This window comes from Manihot esculenta, chromosome 6 (genome assembly GCF_001659605.2).
Source record: "Manihot esculenta cultivar AM560-2 chromosome 6, M.esculenta_v8, whole genome shotgun sequence".
Lineage (NCBI taxonomy): Eukaryota > Viridiplantae > Streptophyta > Magnoliopsida > Malpighiales > Euphorbiaceae > Manihot > Manihot esculenta.
The window spans coordinates 21,661,108-21,680,688 of NC_035166.2; the positions used below are offsets into that span (position 1 = coordinate 21,661,108).

General features: G+C 34.7%; 2 protein-coding genes across 6 annotated transcripts; one reads left to right on the top strand and one right to left on the bottom strand.

Moving 5' to 3' along the window:
* Positions 1-35: 35 nt before the first annotated feature.
* On the bottom strand, positions 36-3,964 carry LOC110617448 (D-aminoacyl-tRNA deacylase). Of its 2 annotated transcripts, XM_021760212.2 has the most exons (9): positions 3,830-3,964; positions 3,484-3,667; positions 3,210-3,352; positions 3,059-3,122; positions 2,774-2,826; positions 1,959-2,014; positions 1,332-1,406; positions 1,019-1,213; positions 36-239 (listed from the first exon to the last, which is right to left on the bottom strand). In XM_021760212.2, exons 1-9 carry the CDS (start codon positions 3,929-3,931, stop codon positions 155-157), a joined length of 957 nt encoding a protein of 318 aa, XP_021615904.1. In that variant the 5' UTR covers positions 3,932-3,964; the 3' UTR covers positions 36-154. The 2 variants fall into 2 exon arrangements, with proteins under 2 accessions (XP_021615904.1, XP_021615905.1); XM_021760213.2 differs by lacking the exon at positions 1,019-1,213.
* A 183-nt stretch (positions 3,965-4,147) lies between these two features.
* Positions 4,148-18,362, top strand: LOC110617447 (uncharacterized ATP-dependent helicase YprA). Of its 4 annotated transcripts, none has more exons than XM_021760211.2 (27): positions 4,148-4,306; positions 4,776-5,474; positions 6,130-6,238; positions 6,345-6,442; positions 7,392-7,550; positions 8,346-8,414; positions 8,625-8,747; positions 8,827-8,976; positions 9,120-9,251; positions 9,330-9,409; positions 9,576-9,670; positions 9,814-9,881; positions 10,513-10,614; positions 10,713-10,756; positions 12,345-12,452; positions 12,593-12,668; positions 13,073-13,209; positions 13,298-13,457; positions 13,563-13,742; positions 13,865-13,981; positions 14,105-14,260; positions 16,532-16,699; positions 16,836-16,945; positions 17,167-17,290; positions 17,730-17,825; positions 17,910-17,972; positions 18,057-18,362. In XM_021760211.2, exons 1-27 carry the CDS (start codon positions 4,148-4,150, stop codon positions 18,144-18,146), a joined length of 3,672 nt encoding a protein of 1,223 aa, XP_021615903.1. In that variant the 3' UTR covers positions 18,147-18,362. The 4 variants fall into 4 exon arrangements, 3 of the variants coding, with proteins under 3 accessions (XP_021615903.1, XP_043813361.1, XP_043813360.1); XM_043957425.1 differs by having other exon boundaries at positions 4,176-4,477; XM_043957426.1 differs by lacking the exon at positions 4,776-5,474.
* The last annotated feature ends 1,219 nt before the right edge of the window (positions 18,363-19,581 follow it).

The window sequence follows — 19,581 nt, forward strand, 5'->3', positions numbered from 1 at the left end:
AGAAAAGGAAAAGTCAACAAAAGGACAAAAATTGTAGTAAATAGGAAATAAAATTAAAATCAAATGGGAAGAGGTATTCCAAATAAATTATTATGTGTAATAATAATAAGGGGCATTACAAGATAAAATCAATGACCAACTTTTTCTCCAAGTATTAGAAGTCACTGGGTTTGCCAATCTTTATGTTCCGATCCACCAAGAAACCTTTAATGGCATTCCTCTGCCAACTCTTGAAACTCCTGCATTTGCCAAGAATGAACAGCATCAATGCATTAACAATATAGCTGTTCACTAGAAAGAAGGGGAAAAAAAAGAGCAAACCTTTTGACTCAAAAAAGATTGTGTGAGCCAACAGAAAAGATGAAATAAAACAAATGTTCCTCTAAATCCAAATGAATTTATGTTAACAAACAAATATACCACCTTTCTCTACTTCATTTTACATGATTCAATAAATAATGGAATCTATATGCAGGTCCAAGAGAAAAATCATATACATGTCAATAAATTCTATTGATTTAATTTGCCTACATGTGGCAATATGCACCAAGTTCCATGGAGAGAAACTACAAAATTTTTATGCCTGACCACAAGTATAGAAAGATGTAGTTCTCATGATGTCAGATTGAACCCAAACTATTTATTCAGAACAGTTTTTCCTCTTTATACCCAATAATACAGTACCCATGTGGCAGACTACTTGTACTGAAATAATGCATCAAGGAATTTCAGAACTGGAGCTTATGTAACAAAGAAATTATCATCTCTTGAGACCCTTACGATTAATTTCTCGGTTAATGCAAGTCCATGCACAAAGTGCTATGTGTATGCATCCCTTGTTTATGGAAATTTCTTGGAAGCATATATGTGAAATTGGGTTTTCAAATGATTGGTGGTTATTTTGGCTATTGCGATTATGCTTTTTCTTAAGATATCTACTATCAAAAGGATTATTAAATTAACTTTTATAGTGTACTAAGCTAATAAGAAACAGAAACTCATTCATGGCATGACTAACTTTTGGTCAAGATGGGCTAGAACTTCTCCCCCAGGAAAAGCCATTTTGGTAGCCTCAAATGCAACCTTGATTGCTTCCCTCCAAGTTCCACCCACGGCATTAGCATTCACTGGTACTTTTGGTTGGCTAGGATTAGGATCTTCCATCTGTAAGGAATACCCAGAGAGCAGATGGCCTACCCAAACACCATCTTTTCTAAATGGACAGAACATTGTTATGAAAGAATTAAATAGGGATTTTGGAGAAACTTAAAACATCAAGAGATGTCCAATCAAGGTCTCATTGGCTATATTTGTAAAAGATGGAAACTCACAAAACAATGTCCATATGCCGTGGCACATAATGCCCACCACCTATTCCGAAAAGAATTTTGTTTTTGCCGTTATTCCTGCATAATTTGAAGAGTGATTTGCAACCAACAAGTTTGGGCATATTGGTAAAAAGATTAGCAACGAAATAGAAATTTTTTTTATAAACATGAAGAAATGTAATACAGGCTATGACACGCTTAAATAACTTGCAGTTTAGCTACTTTAGCCTACACAGGCCCAGTCTATGCAACAGCTACGCCAGAGAAGTGCATTTACTACTATGCTATTTTCTTTTGTCCTTTCACCTTCAGGAAAGATGAAAAAGAAAGGAGAAGAGATCATATTTGTTTCTTCAAATTCTCAACAAATCAAGCAAAATGATTACCTCCACGATAAAAGAGAAAGTTATTGACATGGAAAAAATATGGTAAGCAGGCACAAAAACTATTGCATCCACTCAAACTAATTACAAGGTCAAACATGCTACTATAAGATACGCAGAACCCCCTAACACAAGAAACCATGAAGGGACTTCCAGATTCATGCTTATCAATAAGGAGCCTTATAAGTAATAAGTGAAATATAGCTCATGCAAAAGCTTTTGCTCTAGAAAAATTATTTTTACGTACCTAGGCCAGTCTCCCACAGAAATTCCTTCTCCAAGACCCAATCCTTGCCACACTAACTTCAGAATTCAAACACCACAGACAAGTTTGTTATATAACCAAGTGACAAAGCTTCAATGCTATGAGCTTTTAAGTTAATATTAGTCACACTGATTGGTAACTTAGGTGCATTAGTCACACTGATCTGTAATTTAGTGCAGTTGAGAGAGAGAGAGACTATGGATAACAAAATACTGAGATTTTCAAGTAAATGCAAGTGAGAAGGAATTTCAGCATGTACGAAAATGGTTCAAATGCATGAAAGTTAATAACAATGAACCCAGTAAGCTTGGAATAGTTAAATAAACTTTATTCTTCGTACATGCTTAAATATTGTAACAGTACAAGCAATAAATGAGTAAATGGTGGTTGTGCACATGTGTAGAATGTCTTTATGAAATAAGTGAATGCTGGTGCTAATTTTTATTGTTAATAATTTGTTCCTCAATCAAGTCACATCCCAAATTCAAACATTTTGACATTGACACTGTTTATGTTACACAGAAAACCAACCAGTTTCCTACTACATAGCCAAGAATTACCTAACGTTTCCTACTAACTAATCCAATCAAAACCAATCCAGAGTCCTAATACTTCTCTGCTAGCAGAATGTGTGGTGATGGAATTTTGTTTATCTGTATTTTTTGAGGGAAATATCTAACACCTTTTTGGTTTATCGATTTCACCATTAATATTTATTATTATATTGCATGATATAACAAGGCACATATGACAACAAGTTATCAGAGAATAGTCTTTAATGACATATAAATACTCACTAAAGCAATGGTCTGTGCAGCATCCTGCCTCCTCCAGTACTCTTCTGTGCTACCTAAAGAAAAGAGAACAGGCAATTTCAAATACATTAGACCAGGACAATCAACAAGCAAAAGAAATTACTAATATGGCATAAAATATAGCTATCTTTCAATTACTCATCCTCAGAGAGAAAAAAAAAAAAAGAAGAGGAAAACTGGATTTTCAGAAAGCAAAAACATAGTAAAATAAAAAAACAAAAATTCTTTCACAAAGGAAGCTGAAATAATCAGCGATAAGAAGTTTACCAATCTCTACAAACATGGTTGGTGAATTAATTACTGGTCCATGATGAGTAGCCTCCAAGGTAACCTAAAATATGATATAACAGTTGAAAGAACCCAGTATATTTCAACTACTTTGGTCAAAGAATGTGAAATCATCATGTTAGCATGTCACCTCAAATTCAGGAGATAGATTATGTGATGCAGCAATGGTCTTCAAGAGTCTCAACCATGGCCCTATCCTAGGATTTGGAGGTGCAACCCATCCTGCCTTTCCACCAGCAACTAGAACCTCACCTTCACTAATATGTGGAGTACCTGAAAAGAAACTGCAATCTTAACAAATATTACAATCATCATTCCCATTTCCTTTCCAAATTCACAAATAGAGTAAAAATATGAGCCAAATGGAGGTAATCATATACTGTACACATGAATGTTGTTTATACCAATAGGGTGAATTGTGAGAGCAGGTCTGCTTGATGAAGCAACATGCTTGCTAAGAAATATGACCTCATTCACAGACTCGCCAGTTGCCTCCTCCCACCGTTTATCTAAATGATCCTCCTTCACAAGGCGGTTGCCTAATTTTATTAGCCTCACCTCCTTGTTCACAAAACTTTGAGCATCCTCCTACACCAATCAGAATTAGATGATAAGGAAACGTACTATAGGTTAAGAATATCAGCCACTTCTTGTTTCATCCTCAAGTATTGGAAGTTTGAAAATTTTTAGTGCCACAGCAAAATGAACGCGATTAATAATCTATGAGAAGTGGAGGAGATAACTACTGACAGGCCAGGGGGGGCCGGGTTGCCAACCGGGCATGGATAACAGAGCGGAAGCTGGGCCGATAGAGGCCGCGTCGATGGTGGTCGCCACCACCAGGGTCACCATCTCCTTCTCCCGCTTCGGATATAGTTCGGAGAATGGGAGGCTGAAGGGTTTATTTTATTTTACCCCAAAGGCACGTGCCTATGGAGAGCGCACGTGAGTGAAAAGCAGCCAATTCCCCGCCAAAGCTAGTAGGAGCTTGAAAGTCCCTCCGGAGCATTTTCTGTCCCTCTAAAATCTGATTCGCAATACGCACACACAGTGAGAGAGCCGAAAAAAATGGCGGAGAAGAAGAGAGAAGTGGAGGTCCGTACGCTGTCTGGTGAATCCAGTAAGGTTTCTATAGCGGGAAACAAAACCATTAGCGACCTGAAGCTATTGTTGGTCCGGACATTTCCTCCCGCCTCTACCTCCCCCAATTTTCATCTCTTTTTCAAGGCAATCATCCTTTCACTTCGCTTTTTCTCTTTGTGATGGAAATTGGGTTTTTGGTTTTATTTCTAATTGCATGGTCTGTGCGCTTGTTAGCCAAGAAAACGGAGGCGGAGAACGAAAAATTGGAAGTTTTGAACTTCATTTGTTTCATACACAAGTATAGACTAAGAATTGGTTCGTCTCCAGAGTTCAATGTGCCATTTTGTCTTTTGCTTTTACTTGTTTGTTCTTGTTAAAGGGTTCTATTTTATTTTACTTCCTCTTACTCTCTCCCTCTCTGAAATGATGCATATTATGTCGAGTTATTAAGTAATTAAACAGAATTCCATAAAAAAGTAAGCACAAATCTGAATCCTATTTCATCTCAATGCGCTTCTTTTTCCTCTGCCTCTGCTTCCTCACACGATATTACCTTCTATATTTAAATAGTTTTGATATATTCTTTATATTACTGTTGGCACTTCTTGTATAGGGAGTTAAATTAAGCTTGCAGAGTCGTATCGGATCATTTGCCACTGAGCCTGGTGAATTTTTAGTCTTAGTTCCATTCATCAAGAAGGATCGGCCTCAGACCCCAAATCCTGATGTTTCAACAAATTTTTCCAAGCCAAGCTCAAGCTCTAGCTATGCGGATTCAGTTTATTCAGATATGTTGCATGAGTTCTCATCCTTTTTAGATGAATCAAGCAACACAAGTAGACCACCCAGTAATGTGCCATATGATACTCTTTTTGGATGTAAAAGAAAAAGGAACTTTGAGAACTATAAACAAAACCATGGAGAAGAAGGATCATATGCTTTTTTATGGAGTGTGCTGCAATGTCCCAGCACGAATATTATTGAGGGCCAGAATTGTGAAAAGTTTGTCGAGGTTCTGGAATCCTTGAATTGCTTGACAAATCCACGTTCTGGGATGTGTGTATTGGTGGAAAATCAGCCTCATGATAATACAGGAATATACAGAGACGGCAAGGCTTTGTGCTTGTGTCCAGCATGGTTGAAAAGAATTATGCAGGCATTTGCTTTCTTGAATATTTTCTCTGCATCTCTCCAAATGCAGAAAGAAGATATTACCTCAGCTCATCTAAAGGAGGCACTAAAGCAGCTTAGGAAATTTGGGTTCAAAGCTGACTATGAGGACATAGAGCATATCTCTGTTCTTTGTCCTAAGGTAATTAGATTGACTTTTTAAGACTTAAAAAATATCTTCCAAAATTTTACTCAAGGTTGCTGTTAAGTAAAATCAGGCTTGAACATTCAAATTCTGGAAATGCGGATCTACCTTGATTAGAAAAAAAAAATTGTTATGGGATGAGAGGCAGCATATCTATCCATCTACTGATCAAACTATATGTGTGGCTTCTTTATTCCCTCAAACCTTTGCGTCATTTTTCCCAAAATGTGGAGAAATTTAATCTTATGTTCATAGTATTGCTCCTAAGAGGCAAGGTGAATCACTAATATTTTTTATTTTAATTCCCTCCTGCCTTACCAAATAAAAACTAAAAGCATCTTCCCATCTTTCATTGTCTTAATCAGGTTAATATTCATGGTAAAAATTGTAAAAGGGTTTTGTTTATATATGTTAATTATTTCTGATTTCACATTCATTCTTTATTCAGTCGCAAAATCATTCTTGTGGTTATATTTGGCTTATTAGGTAAACAAATTGATACTTCTATTTTGCCTGCTAGCATAAAAATCCTTGCTCTATCCCCTGGTTATCAAATATGTTCTAATCCATGACTATCACGGAGAAACTTGGGGTGACATCTTAACATTTCCTTTTTCTGGAATATTAAGTATATGTATTTTCTGCGTCTCAGGTAGTATCCTTGGCTAATAATGACACAAAGCTTGCAAAATCCGCAGAGGGCCTTGTTATCATTAATTCTGAAACAGAAGAAAGAGATGACGTTAGTCAATCTAGAAATGGTAAAATGAAAAATATAAGTAATTCCGTCCCCCTCCCCCCCTTTCTTCTCTGTAGTTGTAATATCAGCTTTAAAAAGAATGATACTTTTTCCATCCTCTTCAACAGGTCGAAAAGCCATGTCTTTATCAAAGATATTTACCATGATGAGAAAAAGAGAAAGTTCCTTTAAATTTGACTTGTGGGAAGCTGCTAGACTTCTAATGGTATTCTTGATTAATTCAACTTATTCTTGTGCTCAGAGTTGATAGTATCAACCTTTTCAGGACTTATGTACACTTCACATAGACATGCACATGCACACATTGATGGACCTTTCTTTTTTCCCTGTTATTTTTGCTTATTAAGGGGACTGAGTCCTTCAATATCAGCTAATTATCATTTGTATGATTGTAACATGTGTTCTTTGTCTTTAGCATTATCCAGACTCTAGAGCCCTTTGAAATCTTTGTTGGTTTAAATTGGGGAGTACTGGTGGCAGGATGTCAAAGTTCTTTGGAATTCTGCCCTCTTCCCCTCCCTCCCCACCCCCACCCCCCCCCTTTTTTTTGCTTTTTTATGGAGTCTCGGATGGATTTGTGCTATCATGTGCACTGTGCACTGCACATAAATATGCTACATGATATATATCATATTATGCTTCCTGAATTGGATAAGATTAAGAGCTATTTAGAAGTGAGATATTAAAGGGACAATTGGATTGATAGAAGTTCTGAATCTGGAGTATTTCTGAGATGAATAACATATTTGGGTCAGCTATATGGATGCACTAGATTTCTCATATGAGCTCCTCCTTGGATAATAGAGGTTTGAAATTTGCTGTTGATTGTTGTTATTTGAATTTCATATTTTCCTAATGATTAGAGGATCAGTTTATGAATGTCACGTAGTATCTGATCCATGTTGGAAAATATAGTGAGTTTTGAATTTGTTAACCTTTTCCTTCTCATCAAACAATTCATAGTGGTGAAATAATCCTCTCTATTTTCTGATAATTCAGAAGCACTTTCCTGCAGTCATTATATGAGTGTTAATTTCTAGAATGATGCATTTATATAATCTTGTGATTGTTTATAATTTCTTTTGTCAAACTACTAGAAGATGCATGACACTTTGGATTGCCAAGATTAATGCTATTTGTTTTTCCTCATGCAGCATAAGAGTGGAAATGCAATTGTGATGCCCTTTTCCTTGGAAGATTTAATCAAATTTGTGAAGGGAGGTGGGGTTGTAGCAAGTGGAAATGAAGCAAAACAGAAAAAGGGAAGCCGGTCCTCTGCTCCACGCTCTTACTTATTCCAAACGCGATGCTCTGTATGTTACCTCAATGTTTGTCCTTTTTTGAATTAGTCATCCTGTGGTTTTGCTGTGTTCCTGTGCTCTGATTAACTTGCATATAACTGTTTACATACTGAAAAAAAAAAGGGAACCAAGTTTGTTATAAAGAACCTTTTTTTTTTCCAAACTCATTTAGTTTTTTATTCTCAAAATGCCATTTTTTATGACTCAAATTACAGATTTTTCATTTTTGCTGTTTTTAACTCTTCAAAGACAAATAAAAAATTTTCTTAGCTGGTTGGTTTTCAAATTGTTTAAACAGTTTCTCTTTGTTCTTTGGAGATGATTAGAACTGAAAGCTTGGATAGTTAATGTAACACAATTACAATCTCAATGTACTTCTTTATGCAGCTCCCTTTGAGTTCTCTCTGAAACTTCACCTGTTTAAAGCAGGACTGTAAATAATTATTTTTTTTCTTCATTATATTGAAGTTATGGTGTCTTCTATGATTATTTTGTTTGTTCTTTATCCTTTCACCATTATATTAGACCTTATCAGTTCATCCAAAGGTAGTCATTGACAATAAATTTTATTTTATGAAACAAAGTTAAACGTAGAAACTCCCTGAAGCTATACTTCCCAATACAATCTGGTGCAAGCATTATCTGTGGGTAGGTCAAATATTTGTTCTTGGTCCATGCAAATTCTTATTGGGATATTATGGCACTCCAACTAGAAAATAGTCTTGTGGAAACAATTTTTTTTTTTTTAATCCTTGGAACTGACATATAGTACTTCTGCAATGAGCTGACAGCTTCTTTACAAACCAGGAAACAAATCAACTGCTCCCAATGGAAATGGTTCAGCATCTAAGGGAGGGCACTGGATCAAATGGACAAGTAATTTGCATACTTGCTCTTCAATTAGTGGATTTAGGAATTGGAATATGTCTGGCACATGCCTAATATTTTTAATTTGATGGCCTGAATTTGAAAAGAACTCCACATGATGCTACCAGGGCATAATTGGGAATAAATATCTTATGGTTTAACAGATCTTATTAAAATTGGTATGCTTAGTGCTAAACTCTTAAACTTTGATCGATGCAGATGGTGCATGTTGAAGAAATTAGTGCCAGAAAAGCCATTTATGTAGAAATACCACTTGAACTCTCAGATAACATAAAATCTGCCCTGAATTGTATGGGGATCACTAAATTATACAGCCACCAGGTATAGTCTTTTGTGCTTCAGCACATTCTTTTGAATTCAATTTTTCCTCAATGGGTTTCAACTCCAGAAATATTCACAGGCAGAGTCTATCATGTCATCTCTTGCTGGGAAGAATGTTGTAGTGTCAACAATGACATCTAGCGGGAAATCCCTTTGCTATAATGTGCCAGTTCTGGAGGTTCTGTCCCAGAATTTGTCATCATGTGCTTTATATTTGTTTCCAACTAAGGTATGTTGCTACTAGTTTTTCAGGTTATCTTAGCTTTTGTGTGCTTTGTACTCCATGGCCCTGCAAAATCCTGTTGAATTCTGTTGATTTTTTATTTTTCATTTGGGCATTGTGTAGATAACTCTTTCTGTTCATGTGTTTAGGCCTTAGCTCAAGATCAACTAAGAGCATTATTAGCTATGACAAAAGGGTTTGACTCTACCATAAACATGGGTATATATGATGGTGATACTTCTCAGACAGAAAGGCCATGGCTGCGCACGAATGCCCGACTGGTATTTTAGTAGGTTACAGCTGTCTTGAAGATGACACTTTTCTGTGCGCTAAAATTTTTTCATGCTTTTGGAGTGCAGCTCATCACAAATCCAGATATGTTGCACATTTCAATATTACCGTTTCATAGACAATTCGGTCGATTTTTATCAAATCTTAGGTATCTTCCATTTATGTAGTTAATTATTGCTAATTTGGTTTTTATTAGTTTTTTGGGCTTAGAAATTAGGATTTTATTCAGTTCCTCTAGTGATTGATTACATTGTGAATTATATCATATTTTTTACATGTTTGCTGCTTTAGAGGTTTGCTTTATTTAAATTTAGGTTTGTGGTGATTGATGAAGCCCATGCTTACAGAGGAGCATTTGGATGCCATACTGCTCTTATATTGAGAAGACTCCGTCGGATCTGTTCTCATGGTGCAATTTTCTCTTATGGTTGCAAAGATAGATTCCCCCTTTTCTTACATGTCAATTATCCTTTAACTGGACATGTAATAATTACAAAAACAATACTAATAAATATTTGACAACAATAATGCACCCTCTGATTTCAAGTGCAGTGTATGGCAGTGATCCTTCATTTATATTCTCAACTGCAACGTCAGCCAACCCTCGTGAGCATTGTATGGTAAGATTAGAGACCGACAGAAATTTTATGGTGGTTTCTTTTTGTTCATTATATTGTAGTATAGCTTGTAAGTACTTCTTCTATGTCTTATTCCTTTTATAGAGTATTTTCTTTTTTATGAAAGTTCTTCATACATATGAATAATACTTGGATGACCATATATGTGAGTTAATGATATCAAAATGTTATAAGATCCATTGTTTTTGCTTGAATTACTGAACTGGCTTTAGGTACACCAGTACAAAAATCTGAAAAATGGATGGAATTGCTGTTTATTTTGCATAAAGAGTCACCACATGGCACATTCTCATAAATGGATCTTCTACTTCTTCATGGGTGATCTTGTCTGTCCTATGATGGATTCTATTTGCTTTAACGCCATCTAGCTAGTATTTAACATTTTCTTGATTTTGTACATCTTACCTCATGAAATTCTGTGTTCTTTTGTGGGAAAGCCAAATGATGCTTCAGCTTGAAGCACTGTAACTGGGTTCAAAAGATACCCTTACTAGGGTTTTCTAAATAAGACTCAATTTTTATGCATGACACATCACACTTGTCAGCTTTGAGGGTTTTGTTTCTACTTACCTTTATTGTATTTATTGATTGAAATATTTGTATTGATGCTCAGGAACTTGCAAACCTTTCAACATTGGAGCTCATTAACAATGATGGAAGTCCTTCTTCACAAAAATTGTTTGCTCTCTGGAATCCTACTTCTTATCCCGAAACTGTAGGTGCAGTGCTATTCTTCCTTTTCTCAGTAAGTGTGAAAGATATGCATAACAATATGTTGTTTATTTATTGCTCACTTGCATTGCCAAATTACAGGTGTCAAACAAAGATGGCAGTGACTCTGCAAATAAAAGGACAAGGTGATAGTTGGCTTGATTTATATGCATGTGAAGTATACATTATGTTTTTATGCTGCCAACATGATATTGATAACATGTCAGTTATGTCATAGATAGAATTGTACCCTCCAGATGGGATGGGGATGTCAGAGCAGATAAATATAATTCAATGGAAGATGGTGGTTTTCCTTTTTTTTTAAAAGCTTTTTTTATTTAGTTTTTGCTTTTCCATTGCTTATTTCTGAGAACATGTCATAGTCCAACTGTCAAAGTGTAGGCCAAATGCATATAGAGGCTATTGAACCATATCAAATGTGCAATTAAGTTTGAGCCTTAAAGTTTTATTTTGATTTGAATACAAAATTTTAATTTCAAGACACATTGACCCTTATTATAAATTTTTCAAAAAATTTCATCATTTAAGAAAAATGCTATTTTTCTAAATTTAATCCTTTTATAATATGTTATAAAAATAAAAAAAAATAGAAAACAATTTGTTAGCAATACCATTTTTGTCTTCCTCATGCTCAAGGAGACTTACCTCAGTTCCCTTCTATTAGCCTTCATTTTCTTGTCATCAAATCAAATACAAAAGAAATGCAGAAAAGGTGTAATGGAGGAAGGCAAATCAGGGCCCATAAGGAAGACATCTTCTTGAGCAATTGGAAGATCCAAGGCCCTCACTCCACTTGAAATTGGGAGCTCCTTCTCCTTGTTTGTGTCAGCCTTCACTCGGACAAGTGATTCTGGTCATCTGTGCACAATATCAGGAACAACGACTTCTACACCTCCCTATGTGCTCTTTTCTCTCTTTCTAAGATCTTAAAAAGAATTCTCTGAGTTTAGCATATCGGAATTTGATTGTGAGTTTTTAGTTTTGCACTTGATTTGTTTTTGGGTCTTTCTCTCTCTTTCACACACACATAAATCTGATTTGAGGTAGCGTGGATCATTTTTTTGGAGCTTCTGTGGATAGGTAGGTAGATGGAGTTAAATTGAGTTGATATTGATATTGAGTTAGATGGAGCTTTTTTAATTAGGTCTGGTGGATATCGAGTGGTTTGTCAAAATTGAAAATATATTTCTGGTGAGAGTATATGAGAGATTTGTTCTTCCACTGAGAATTATAAGAGAATGGGAGGAGGTAGGGTGGGAGAGGCTTGGATGAAAATTTTTTTATTTTGAGTTCTTTTAAAAAATTGTTATAAATATTATTTATGGTAAAAAATTAAAAAATAATAAATAGTTTTGTCTTGTCAGCAATTTATGTATTATTATTATTATTATTTTGAGAAGGTTGAGTTTGTTTCAAAAATAAAATTTGTCTTCAATTGAGTAGTATACAACTTTAAGGGCCCAATTGCATACTTTGATATAGTACAAGGGCTCCATTTGAATTTGGCCGAAAGCATATGATAATCTAGTATAGATAATGAATTTAATAGTGAATTATACTACATTGCATTAATAAGCAAATTCTCCTGTCTTTAGCTTCATTGAAGTATATAATGCGTTAGATGTAATCATAAACTTGATAAAGAATTCTGTATGTGCTTGATGAGTCTGTGAAATGGTATTGCAATGCCTAATACTCTGTTTCCTTTTCCAGTCCAATTTCAGAAGTGTCATACCTCTTTGCGGAAATGGTTCAGCATGGACTTCGCTGCATAGCTTTTTGCAATTCACGCAAACTCACTGAACTTGTTTTGTCATATACGTATGTCATAGTGATTTCATGAATTAAATCCTATCTGAAAGACGTATTCTGATATATTGCATCTAGGACTTCACTTTTTCTTGTTTTTAGCATCAGATGTTGAATGAAAATTATGGTCCTAATTACTATGACTGTGATAGGCGTGAGATTCTTCAAAATACAGCCTCTCACCTTGTGGATTTAATATGTGCTTATCGTGCCGGCTATGCTGCTGAGGTCAGTAAGTCTGTTTCACTTCTTCTCTCTATGTATAAGTATGATGCCAACAATAATCATGTTTTTTATATTCTTTGGCAACATAGATGTGAGCACATTACTTAATTCCTGAGTTGGAAATGAGTTTCTTTCTCTTGGTAACTAGACTACTAGTTTATGGATTTAAATGAATCATGATTCTTGAAAGATATGTCAATTATACCATTGGTACCTGACTTTTACATTTTAAACATATGCTATGTTTTGCCCCTGTTGTCGCTAGTGCCTTGCTGATTGCTGGCCACACCTGTCTTTGTCTATGTGCTATAGTGCTTTCTCTTTTTTCCATACAAATTAACTAATTGTATACATAAATTGCCAGCAGAGAGTTATTGTGTTATAATATTGGCCAACTGATGAAACAGGATCGAAGGAAAATAGAGAGAGATTTTTTCTGTGGAAAGCTGTGTGGTATTGCTGCAACAAATGCTCTTGAGTTGGGAATAGATGTTGGTCATATTGATGCCACACTGCATTTAGGCTTTCCTGGTAGTATTGCTAGGTAGAGTGCTTGTCCTCCTGTGCTTTTGTCTGGTACATGAAATATTGTTTGATTCTTTTTATTGGGGTCCTTTCTGTCTTTCATTCAGCCTGTGGCAACAAGCTGGAAGATCTGGAAGAAGGGAAAAGCCATCTCTTGCTGTGTATGTTGCATTTGATGGGCCACTTGATCAATATTTTATGAAATTTCCAAAGAAACTCTTCAGTAGCCCAATCGAATGCTGTCATATCGATGCTCAAAACCAGCAGGTTTCAAGTTCTCTACAGGCAACATTTTCCTTTGAATTAAGTTCATTTGCGGATCAATACATACTCAATTTTATACTTGTTAATTCAATGCCTTCCTCTTTCTAGGTGCTTGAACAACAACTGACTTGTGCTGCCCTTGAGCACCCATTGAGTTTGCTTTATGATGAAAAATATTTTGGCTCTGGTTTGAGCAAGTCAATAATGTCCCTTAAAAATAAGGGATACCTGAGTACTGATTCCTCACATGATTCTTCTGTGAGAATATGGAGCTACATTGGGCATGAGGTAGGTTATTGGTTCATACATTTTAGGTTTGATATACCTGTTACTTTTACATAATCTAATTTGTTAATTATGTTTGAGCAATTTTCCCTTATTGTTTTTTTTTCTTTTACTTGCTTTTATAGAAAATGCCTTCACATGGAATCAGTATTCGAGCAATAGAGTCTGTAAGATACAGTGTAATAGACAAAAAACAGAACAAAGTCCTTGAAGAAATAGAGGAAAGCAAGGCCTTTTTTCAGGTTGCGAAATTGCAGTTCCACCTATATCATAGATGACTATCTTTATACCTGCTAGTTGCACAAGTTTATTCTTTAATTCATTCCTCCATCTCCTTCATTTTAACAAAATTCGTTTTGATTTAGGTATATGAGGGGGCAGTCTATATGCACCAAGGGAAGACCTATCTGGTTGAGGAATTGAATATATCAGAAAAGATTGCTTTGTGTCGCAGAGCTGATTTGCAGTATTACACCAAAACCCGTGATTATACTGACATCCATGTCCACGGTGGTGATATAGTAAGCCTCTAAAATTTTGTTTTCCTTTATTTTCTTTTTCTTTTTTCCTTACTTTAAACAATTTTGTTGTAGTGGATCCCTTCATGTTAGTATTCTGCTGTTTTATTTAATTTATTTCATTGGTGCGCCGCCGGTACCCTTATTTCTCTGTTCTGTCATCGTAATAGTTCACTGTTGATAGTTACAGCTATGGTACTAGAAACTTGAGCCCTATCTGGTTGATTATGGATAACAATAATTACAGTTGGAAACTGGAACTGCAGCATCCAAAGTCCAGACTTCCAAATATAAATGAAATTCTACAACTCAAATAATAATTCTTTTGAATCTGTTGATACTTTTTGTTCCTTATATTGAAAAAGAAGACTCTCCTAGTTTATTACAGTGAAAAATCATTCTAAATTTTAAACAATAGTATTTTATGCAATAGCCAAGCCCAACTACTTTGGCTCAGTTGTATCTAACAAAAAGTTTAGTTTCAAAGGGCAATTTAAATAACAAACCTAATAGCCACTGACTTGAAAATTTTGACATTTATGATCCTCATAAACAGAGGCAATAAACTCAACAGTTGGTTTACTATGCTTATTTTTACTATATTTTGTTTAATTACCATAATATTCGACCAGAAAAATAGGTGTAGGGATGGGGGAGGGACCTAATAAGGTCCTCTGCACTCTAGATTTTTCTCGTTGAGGTTAGAAGTAATGTATTCTCGTTTTGATGTTCTACTTTGGTGAAAGGAAAAGGAATTCCAGTTAAGAGCCCAAAAAAAAATTGTTGCCTTAGCTTTTGAGAGGAAGAAATATTTTGGGAGAGACCAATAAAGGAGCCTTTCCGTTGGATGGAGGCAGCATTTTGTAATATTAGGGTCTCCCCTTAACACGAAATTACTACCAAAAATATCATTATATTTGCTTAAAGGCATTTGCAAGTATTTTTCTCATGTTTATCATGTCTTACAGTGGAGAGTGAGCTATGGTGTTTGATGGATATGGAAACCACAAAAAATAACCTATTAAATATCAACAAATATGAATTATATATAGTGATAATGGATCGAATACACAGGGAATTAACACTAAAACTTTCCAAACAATGACTAGAAAAAAAAAATTGAAAATAGAATAAGGGTGGACTTTGATGATGGATTAAAATAAAGATTAAAGCAATTTGAAGAAGGCGATAATTAAAAGAAAAATAAATCAATGAAAGCAAGCTCTAGTTGAAGTGTAGGATCCATTTCAGTTTGGGAATTGATTATCGATACAAAAATACTTTTATTCGTTTCAATAAATTAGTTATAGTCATGGAAGACTCTCCACATAACCAATCACTCCTTAGATTTTAGATTAATTAGGAAACGATTTGCTAATTAATTCTTAGCCAACAAATTGACCAAAGAATGTATTTGAGATCTTAATTTATCAACTGCTTTAAGTTTTAGAGAGATCTAATTCTAACTGACCCGCCACGTGGTGAGTTTGAGTTAGTTTATGCAACTTCTTAGTTGTTACACTAATTGTTACTTGTGTTTGAATAACCTAAGTAATTACGGATTTCAAGTATTCAAACTAACAATATACTACTTTGAAATCAAGAACAATGGGCCCTATTGATCCAATGACAAAGTAATAATAATATGAAGAACATAATTTGCATAAATATTGAAGAATAAAATATGAATAATTGAGTTTAGATCTCCCAATTCATATAGAAATTGAAATTTCTCCTAATTTCAACTAGAAATAAAATATTTAGCCACTCATGCCTTACAAAGAAAATACAAAGCAGAAAAGAAAGAAAGAGGCAGATTCGGTATTGTCCAGTATATGTGTTATGCGGCTGTCCTCAATGTTCTGTTTATATGGGCGTTAAACCCTAGCAAAATCTCTTTTGGAATGGTAATTCTTTTTTGATTTGATTTGGAATTCCTTCCTTTAATGTGTTTCTTCAAGAATAGAATTCCTTGATTTGAGGAAGACTTATTGCCGCATTGTTTGAGGAGATTCCGTGTGGGTCCCGCGGCTATATATTTTATTTATGTGCAGTACAATGGAAGATTTGTCCAAATCGACAGATCAAGTCAGCTTTTGCACTTTTAAGCCGTTTTTCATCAAATCTTCTTCGTTTTATGCTTTTCTGCAAAACATGACCAAAATTACAAAATTAGTTAGAAAAATACTTGATTAAGTACTAAGAATAGTATAAAAAATGTATCGAAATTATGTTTGATTAGTGCTCACGAACTTTTTGTCTTCATTCATCAAGGCTTATCCAGCAAGGGTTTCCAATAACCAGCCCTTGAAAACAACAGCTCAAGCAGGTTCTTGCAAAGTAACTACGACTTGGTTTGGCTTCTATTGCATACAGAGAGGAACCAAGAAAATAATAGATAGGTGTGATCTTTCACTGCCTAAATACTCATATGAATCACAGGTACACTAAAAAATGTTACTATTCAGTTCTTATTTCTAACTCATTACTCGACGGTGTCTTTTATAATGATGCTTATATGATTTATCATTAATTTAATAATTTCTTTTAATCATTTTCTATATCTTATCACGTATAGGCAGTCTGGATTCAGGTTCCTCAATCAGTTAAAAACTCAGTACTGAAATGTTTTCCATTTCGTGAGGGTCTGCATGCGGCTTCTCATGCTCTTCTTAGACTAGTACCTTTGTGAGTCTCCAATGTTTATGATCTTAACTTTAAAGATATTACCTGTGGGTTCTATCTTGTGGATGCTGATAGACATTTTTAAGCTTTCCAGTAAAAGGAACTGTTTGAATCAGGTGTTTTAACGTTCCAATTGTGCTATACCTGCTTGAAGTCGACAGACCAATTCTGTCTGCTCTCAAGTGTTCATGATATTGACTGCTTTAAGATGCTTTGACATGCAGATATATAAGATGCAACTCATCTGACTTGGCTCCTGAGTGCCCTAACCCTTATGATACCCGCTATTATCCTGAAAGAATTCTAGTGTATGATCAGCATCCAGGAGGGACTGGTGTTGCAATGCAGGTGACTGATATGAATTTAAAATCTCCAAAGATAAGATCAGTGAATTCGCTCTTTTGCTGAAAAAATGCAAGGTTTTGGAATAAATTTTTTAATTTTTTATTATTGTCAAACTTTGAAAGAGCCCTAGGCTTTGAATTTTATACGTTCATTGATTTGACAAGCTAAAATTTTGGCTTTAGAGCATTTTGTTGAAAATCCATGTCCTTTAAGTGGTCTTTTCAGCCAAATTATCTAAAATTCCTAGTCTTTTTCAATTGAGATTTTCCTTTTGATGTGATGGCCCTAGGGCAATTGTTGAGATTCTCCTTTTGCTGTGAAGTCCACAGGGATTTATTTATTTATTTATTTTTAATTTCAAAGGGTGACCAAGTGGTGGAGATGGTAGTTGACCTTTCTTATTTCTGGACTCCTAATTCTGTGTTATTTTTTTATGCAATAGATTCAACCCTATTTCACCGAGCTTCTTTATGCTGCTTTGGAACTTCTCACATCTTGCCGCTGCTCTGGAATTACTGGTTGCCCCAGTTGTGTTCAAGTCAGCCTCACTACTCATTTGACACTAGTACTCACGTCGTTATTAATAAGAATAATTATTAATTGTTATTTGTGCATGTGACAGAGTATGGCTTGTCATGAGTTCAATGAGGAGATACACAAAGATGCCGCTATTCTAATAATTAAGGTTCTTGCCTCGAAAATATTAGAACTCAGAACAGGTTTTGCAGTTTTGAATATAAATGGCTGATTGTATGTATTTGTGGTTAAGGGTGTTTTGGATGCAGAGAAATCTTACTTGGAGAAAATGCACGACTCTTCTCACAAGGCTGGAGAGCAATGTCCTGAATTCTCAAAATGATCCACGCTATTTTGTTGCAAGGGAGAGGTTCAGAATTATGTATCATTTCTTTGTAGATTGCAAGTTGATCTAGTTTCCATCTTTTGATCACTATTATTACAATTAACCTAGATAGTTTTTACCTAATCAGTGTGATGTATATGTTGATGGTGATGCTATATTGCAAAATTTTGGTATATCGTCAGTCAGAAGCCCTAGATTCCAGTGTTATTATAATTTCAGACATTATGAGATGCATGGGTTTTGGTGTCTACAATGAATTATATAGCTGCACCTGCATATAGTTGATTTTTGGATGGTTGTGCAAAATCTTTCTTCAGTTTTGCCATCCAGTTCGCTGTAGAGAGGGGTTTCCACCTTGTGTTATTTGAATCAGATTCCAGTGTTGTGGTTCAACTCAGTTCCTCTTTAGATCCCCTTCCTTGGGTTTTAGACGCCATTATTCATGATATTAGAGGTCTGTTGTGTATCTATCCTCAGGTCAAAATTTCTTTTGTTCCTAGATCAGCAAATCTTTGTGCAGACTTGGTTGCAAAAGCTGTTAGTCGTGGTCAGTTATTCTCAGGATGGACCTCAAACCATCCTTCTGAGTTTGCAATGTTGCTGTCCCAGGATTGTAATTCTTCAGTTTATCATGAATGAATGCATTTGCTGTTAAAAAAAAAAGTGCTGATAAACGGGTGGCTATGAGTATGGCTATGCATGGCATTGGAGTCTTGAACCAAAACTAAATTTGTGTTTACTAATTTGCTTCTATTTATATTTTTTAAAGAATTGAATTAGAATCTTATTGAAATCACTCCAAAATGTACCCAATTAGAACCAGTTTTATACATTTTAAATGTATTTATAATTTTAAATCAAATTTCATATAATATTTGTATGTAATTAAAATTGTGTATATAACTTAATTTATTTCCCTACTTTTTAAAATAATTTACCTTATAATTCTTAGTGAATTACATTATTAATTATATTTAGCAAAATTCATAATTTATTTTTTATATAAAGTTTTAGTTGTTTTGTCTTTGATATTTACTTTTATTAATAAATTGATTTTTTTTATTAAAATAAATTTAAATTTAACGTAATTATTGATAAAATGTCAAAATCATCTGCTGTGAAAAATTGAATTTATTATTGTCTTAAAACAAATGTCGTTGGTTTATGAAGTACTGAAGTGATCCCTGAGCTTGCAAGAAGTCAAAAGCATTATGAAAATAATATTTAATACATGAAGTATGGAGAAATTAGATGACACTATTATTAGTATAGGAAATGGGAATATAAAAAAAAAAAAAAAAAAAAAAAAAAAAACTCTTTTCTTAAGAGTTTTTTTCTCTAAGACAAGTCGTTCTAAGTCATTGATGTCAGTGCCTCGTTTAGAAGTTTCTCTCTGCTTGAAGGGCAAGGTTTTTCCGATGCTGCCTTTGTT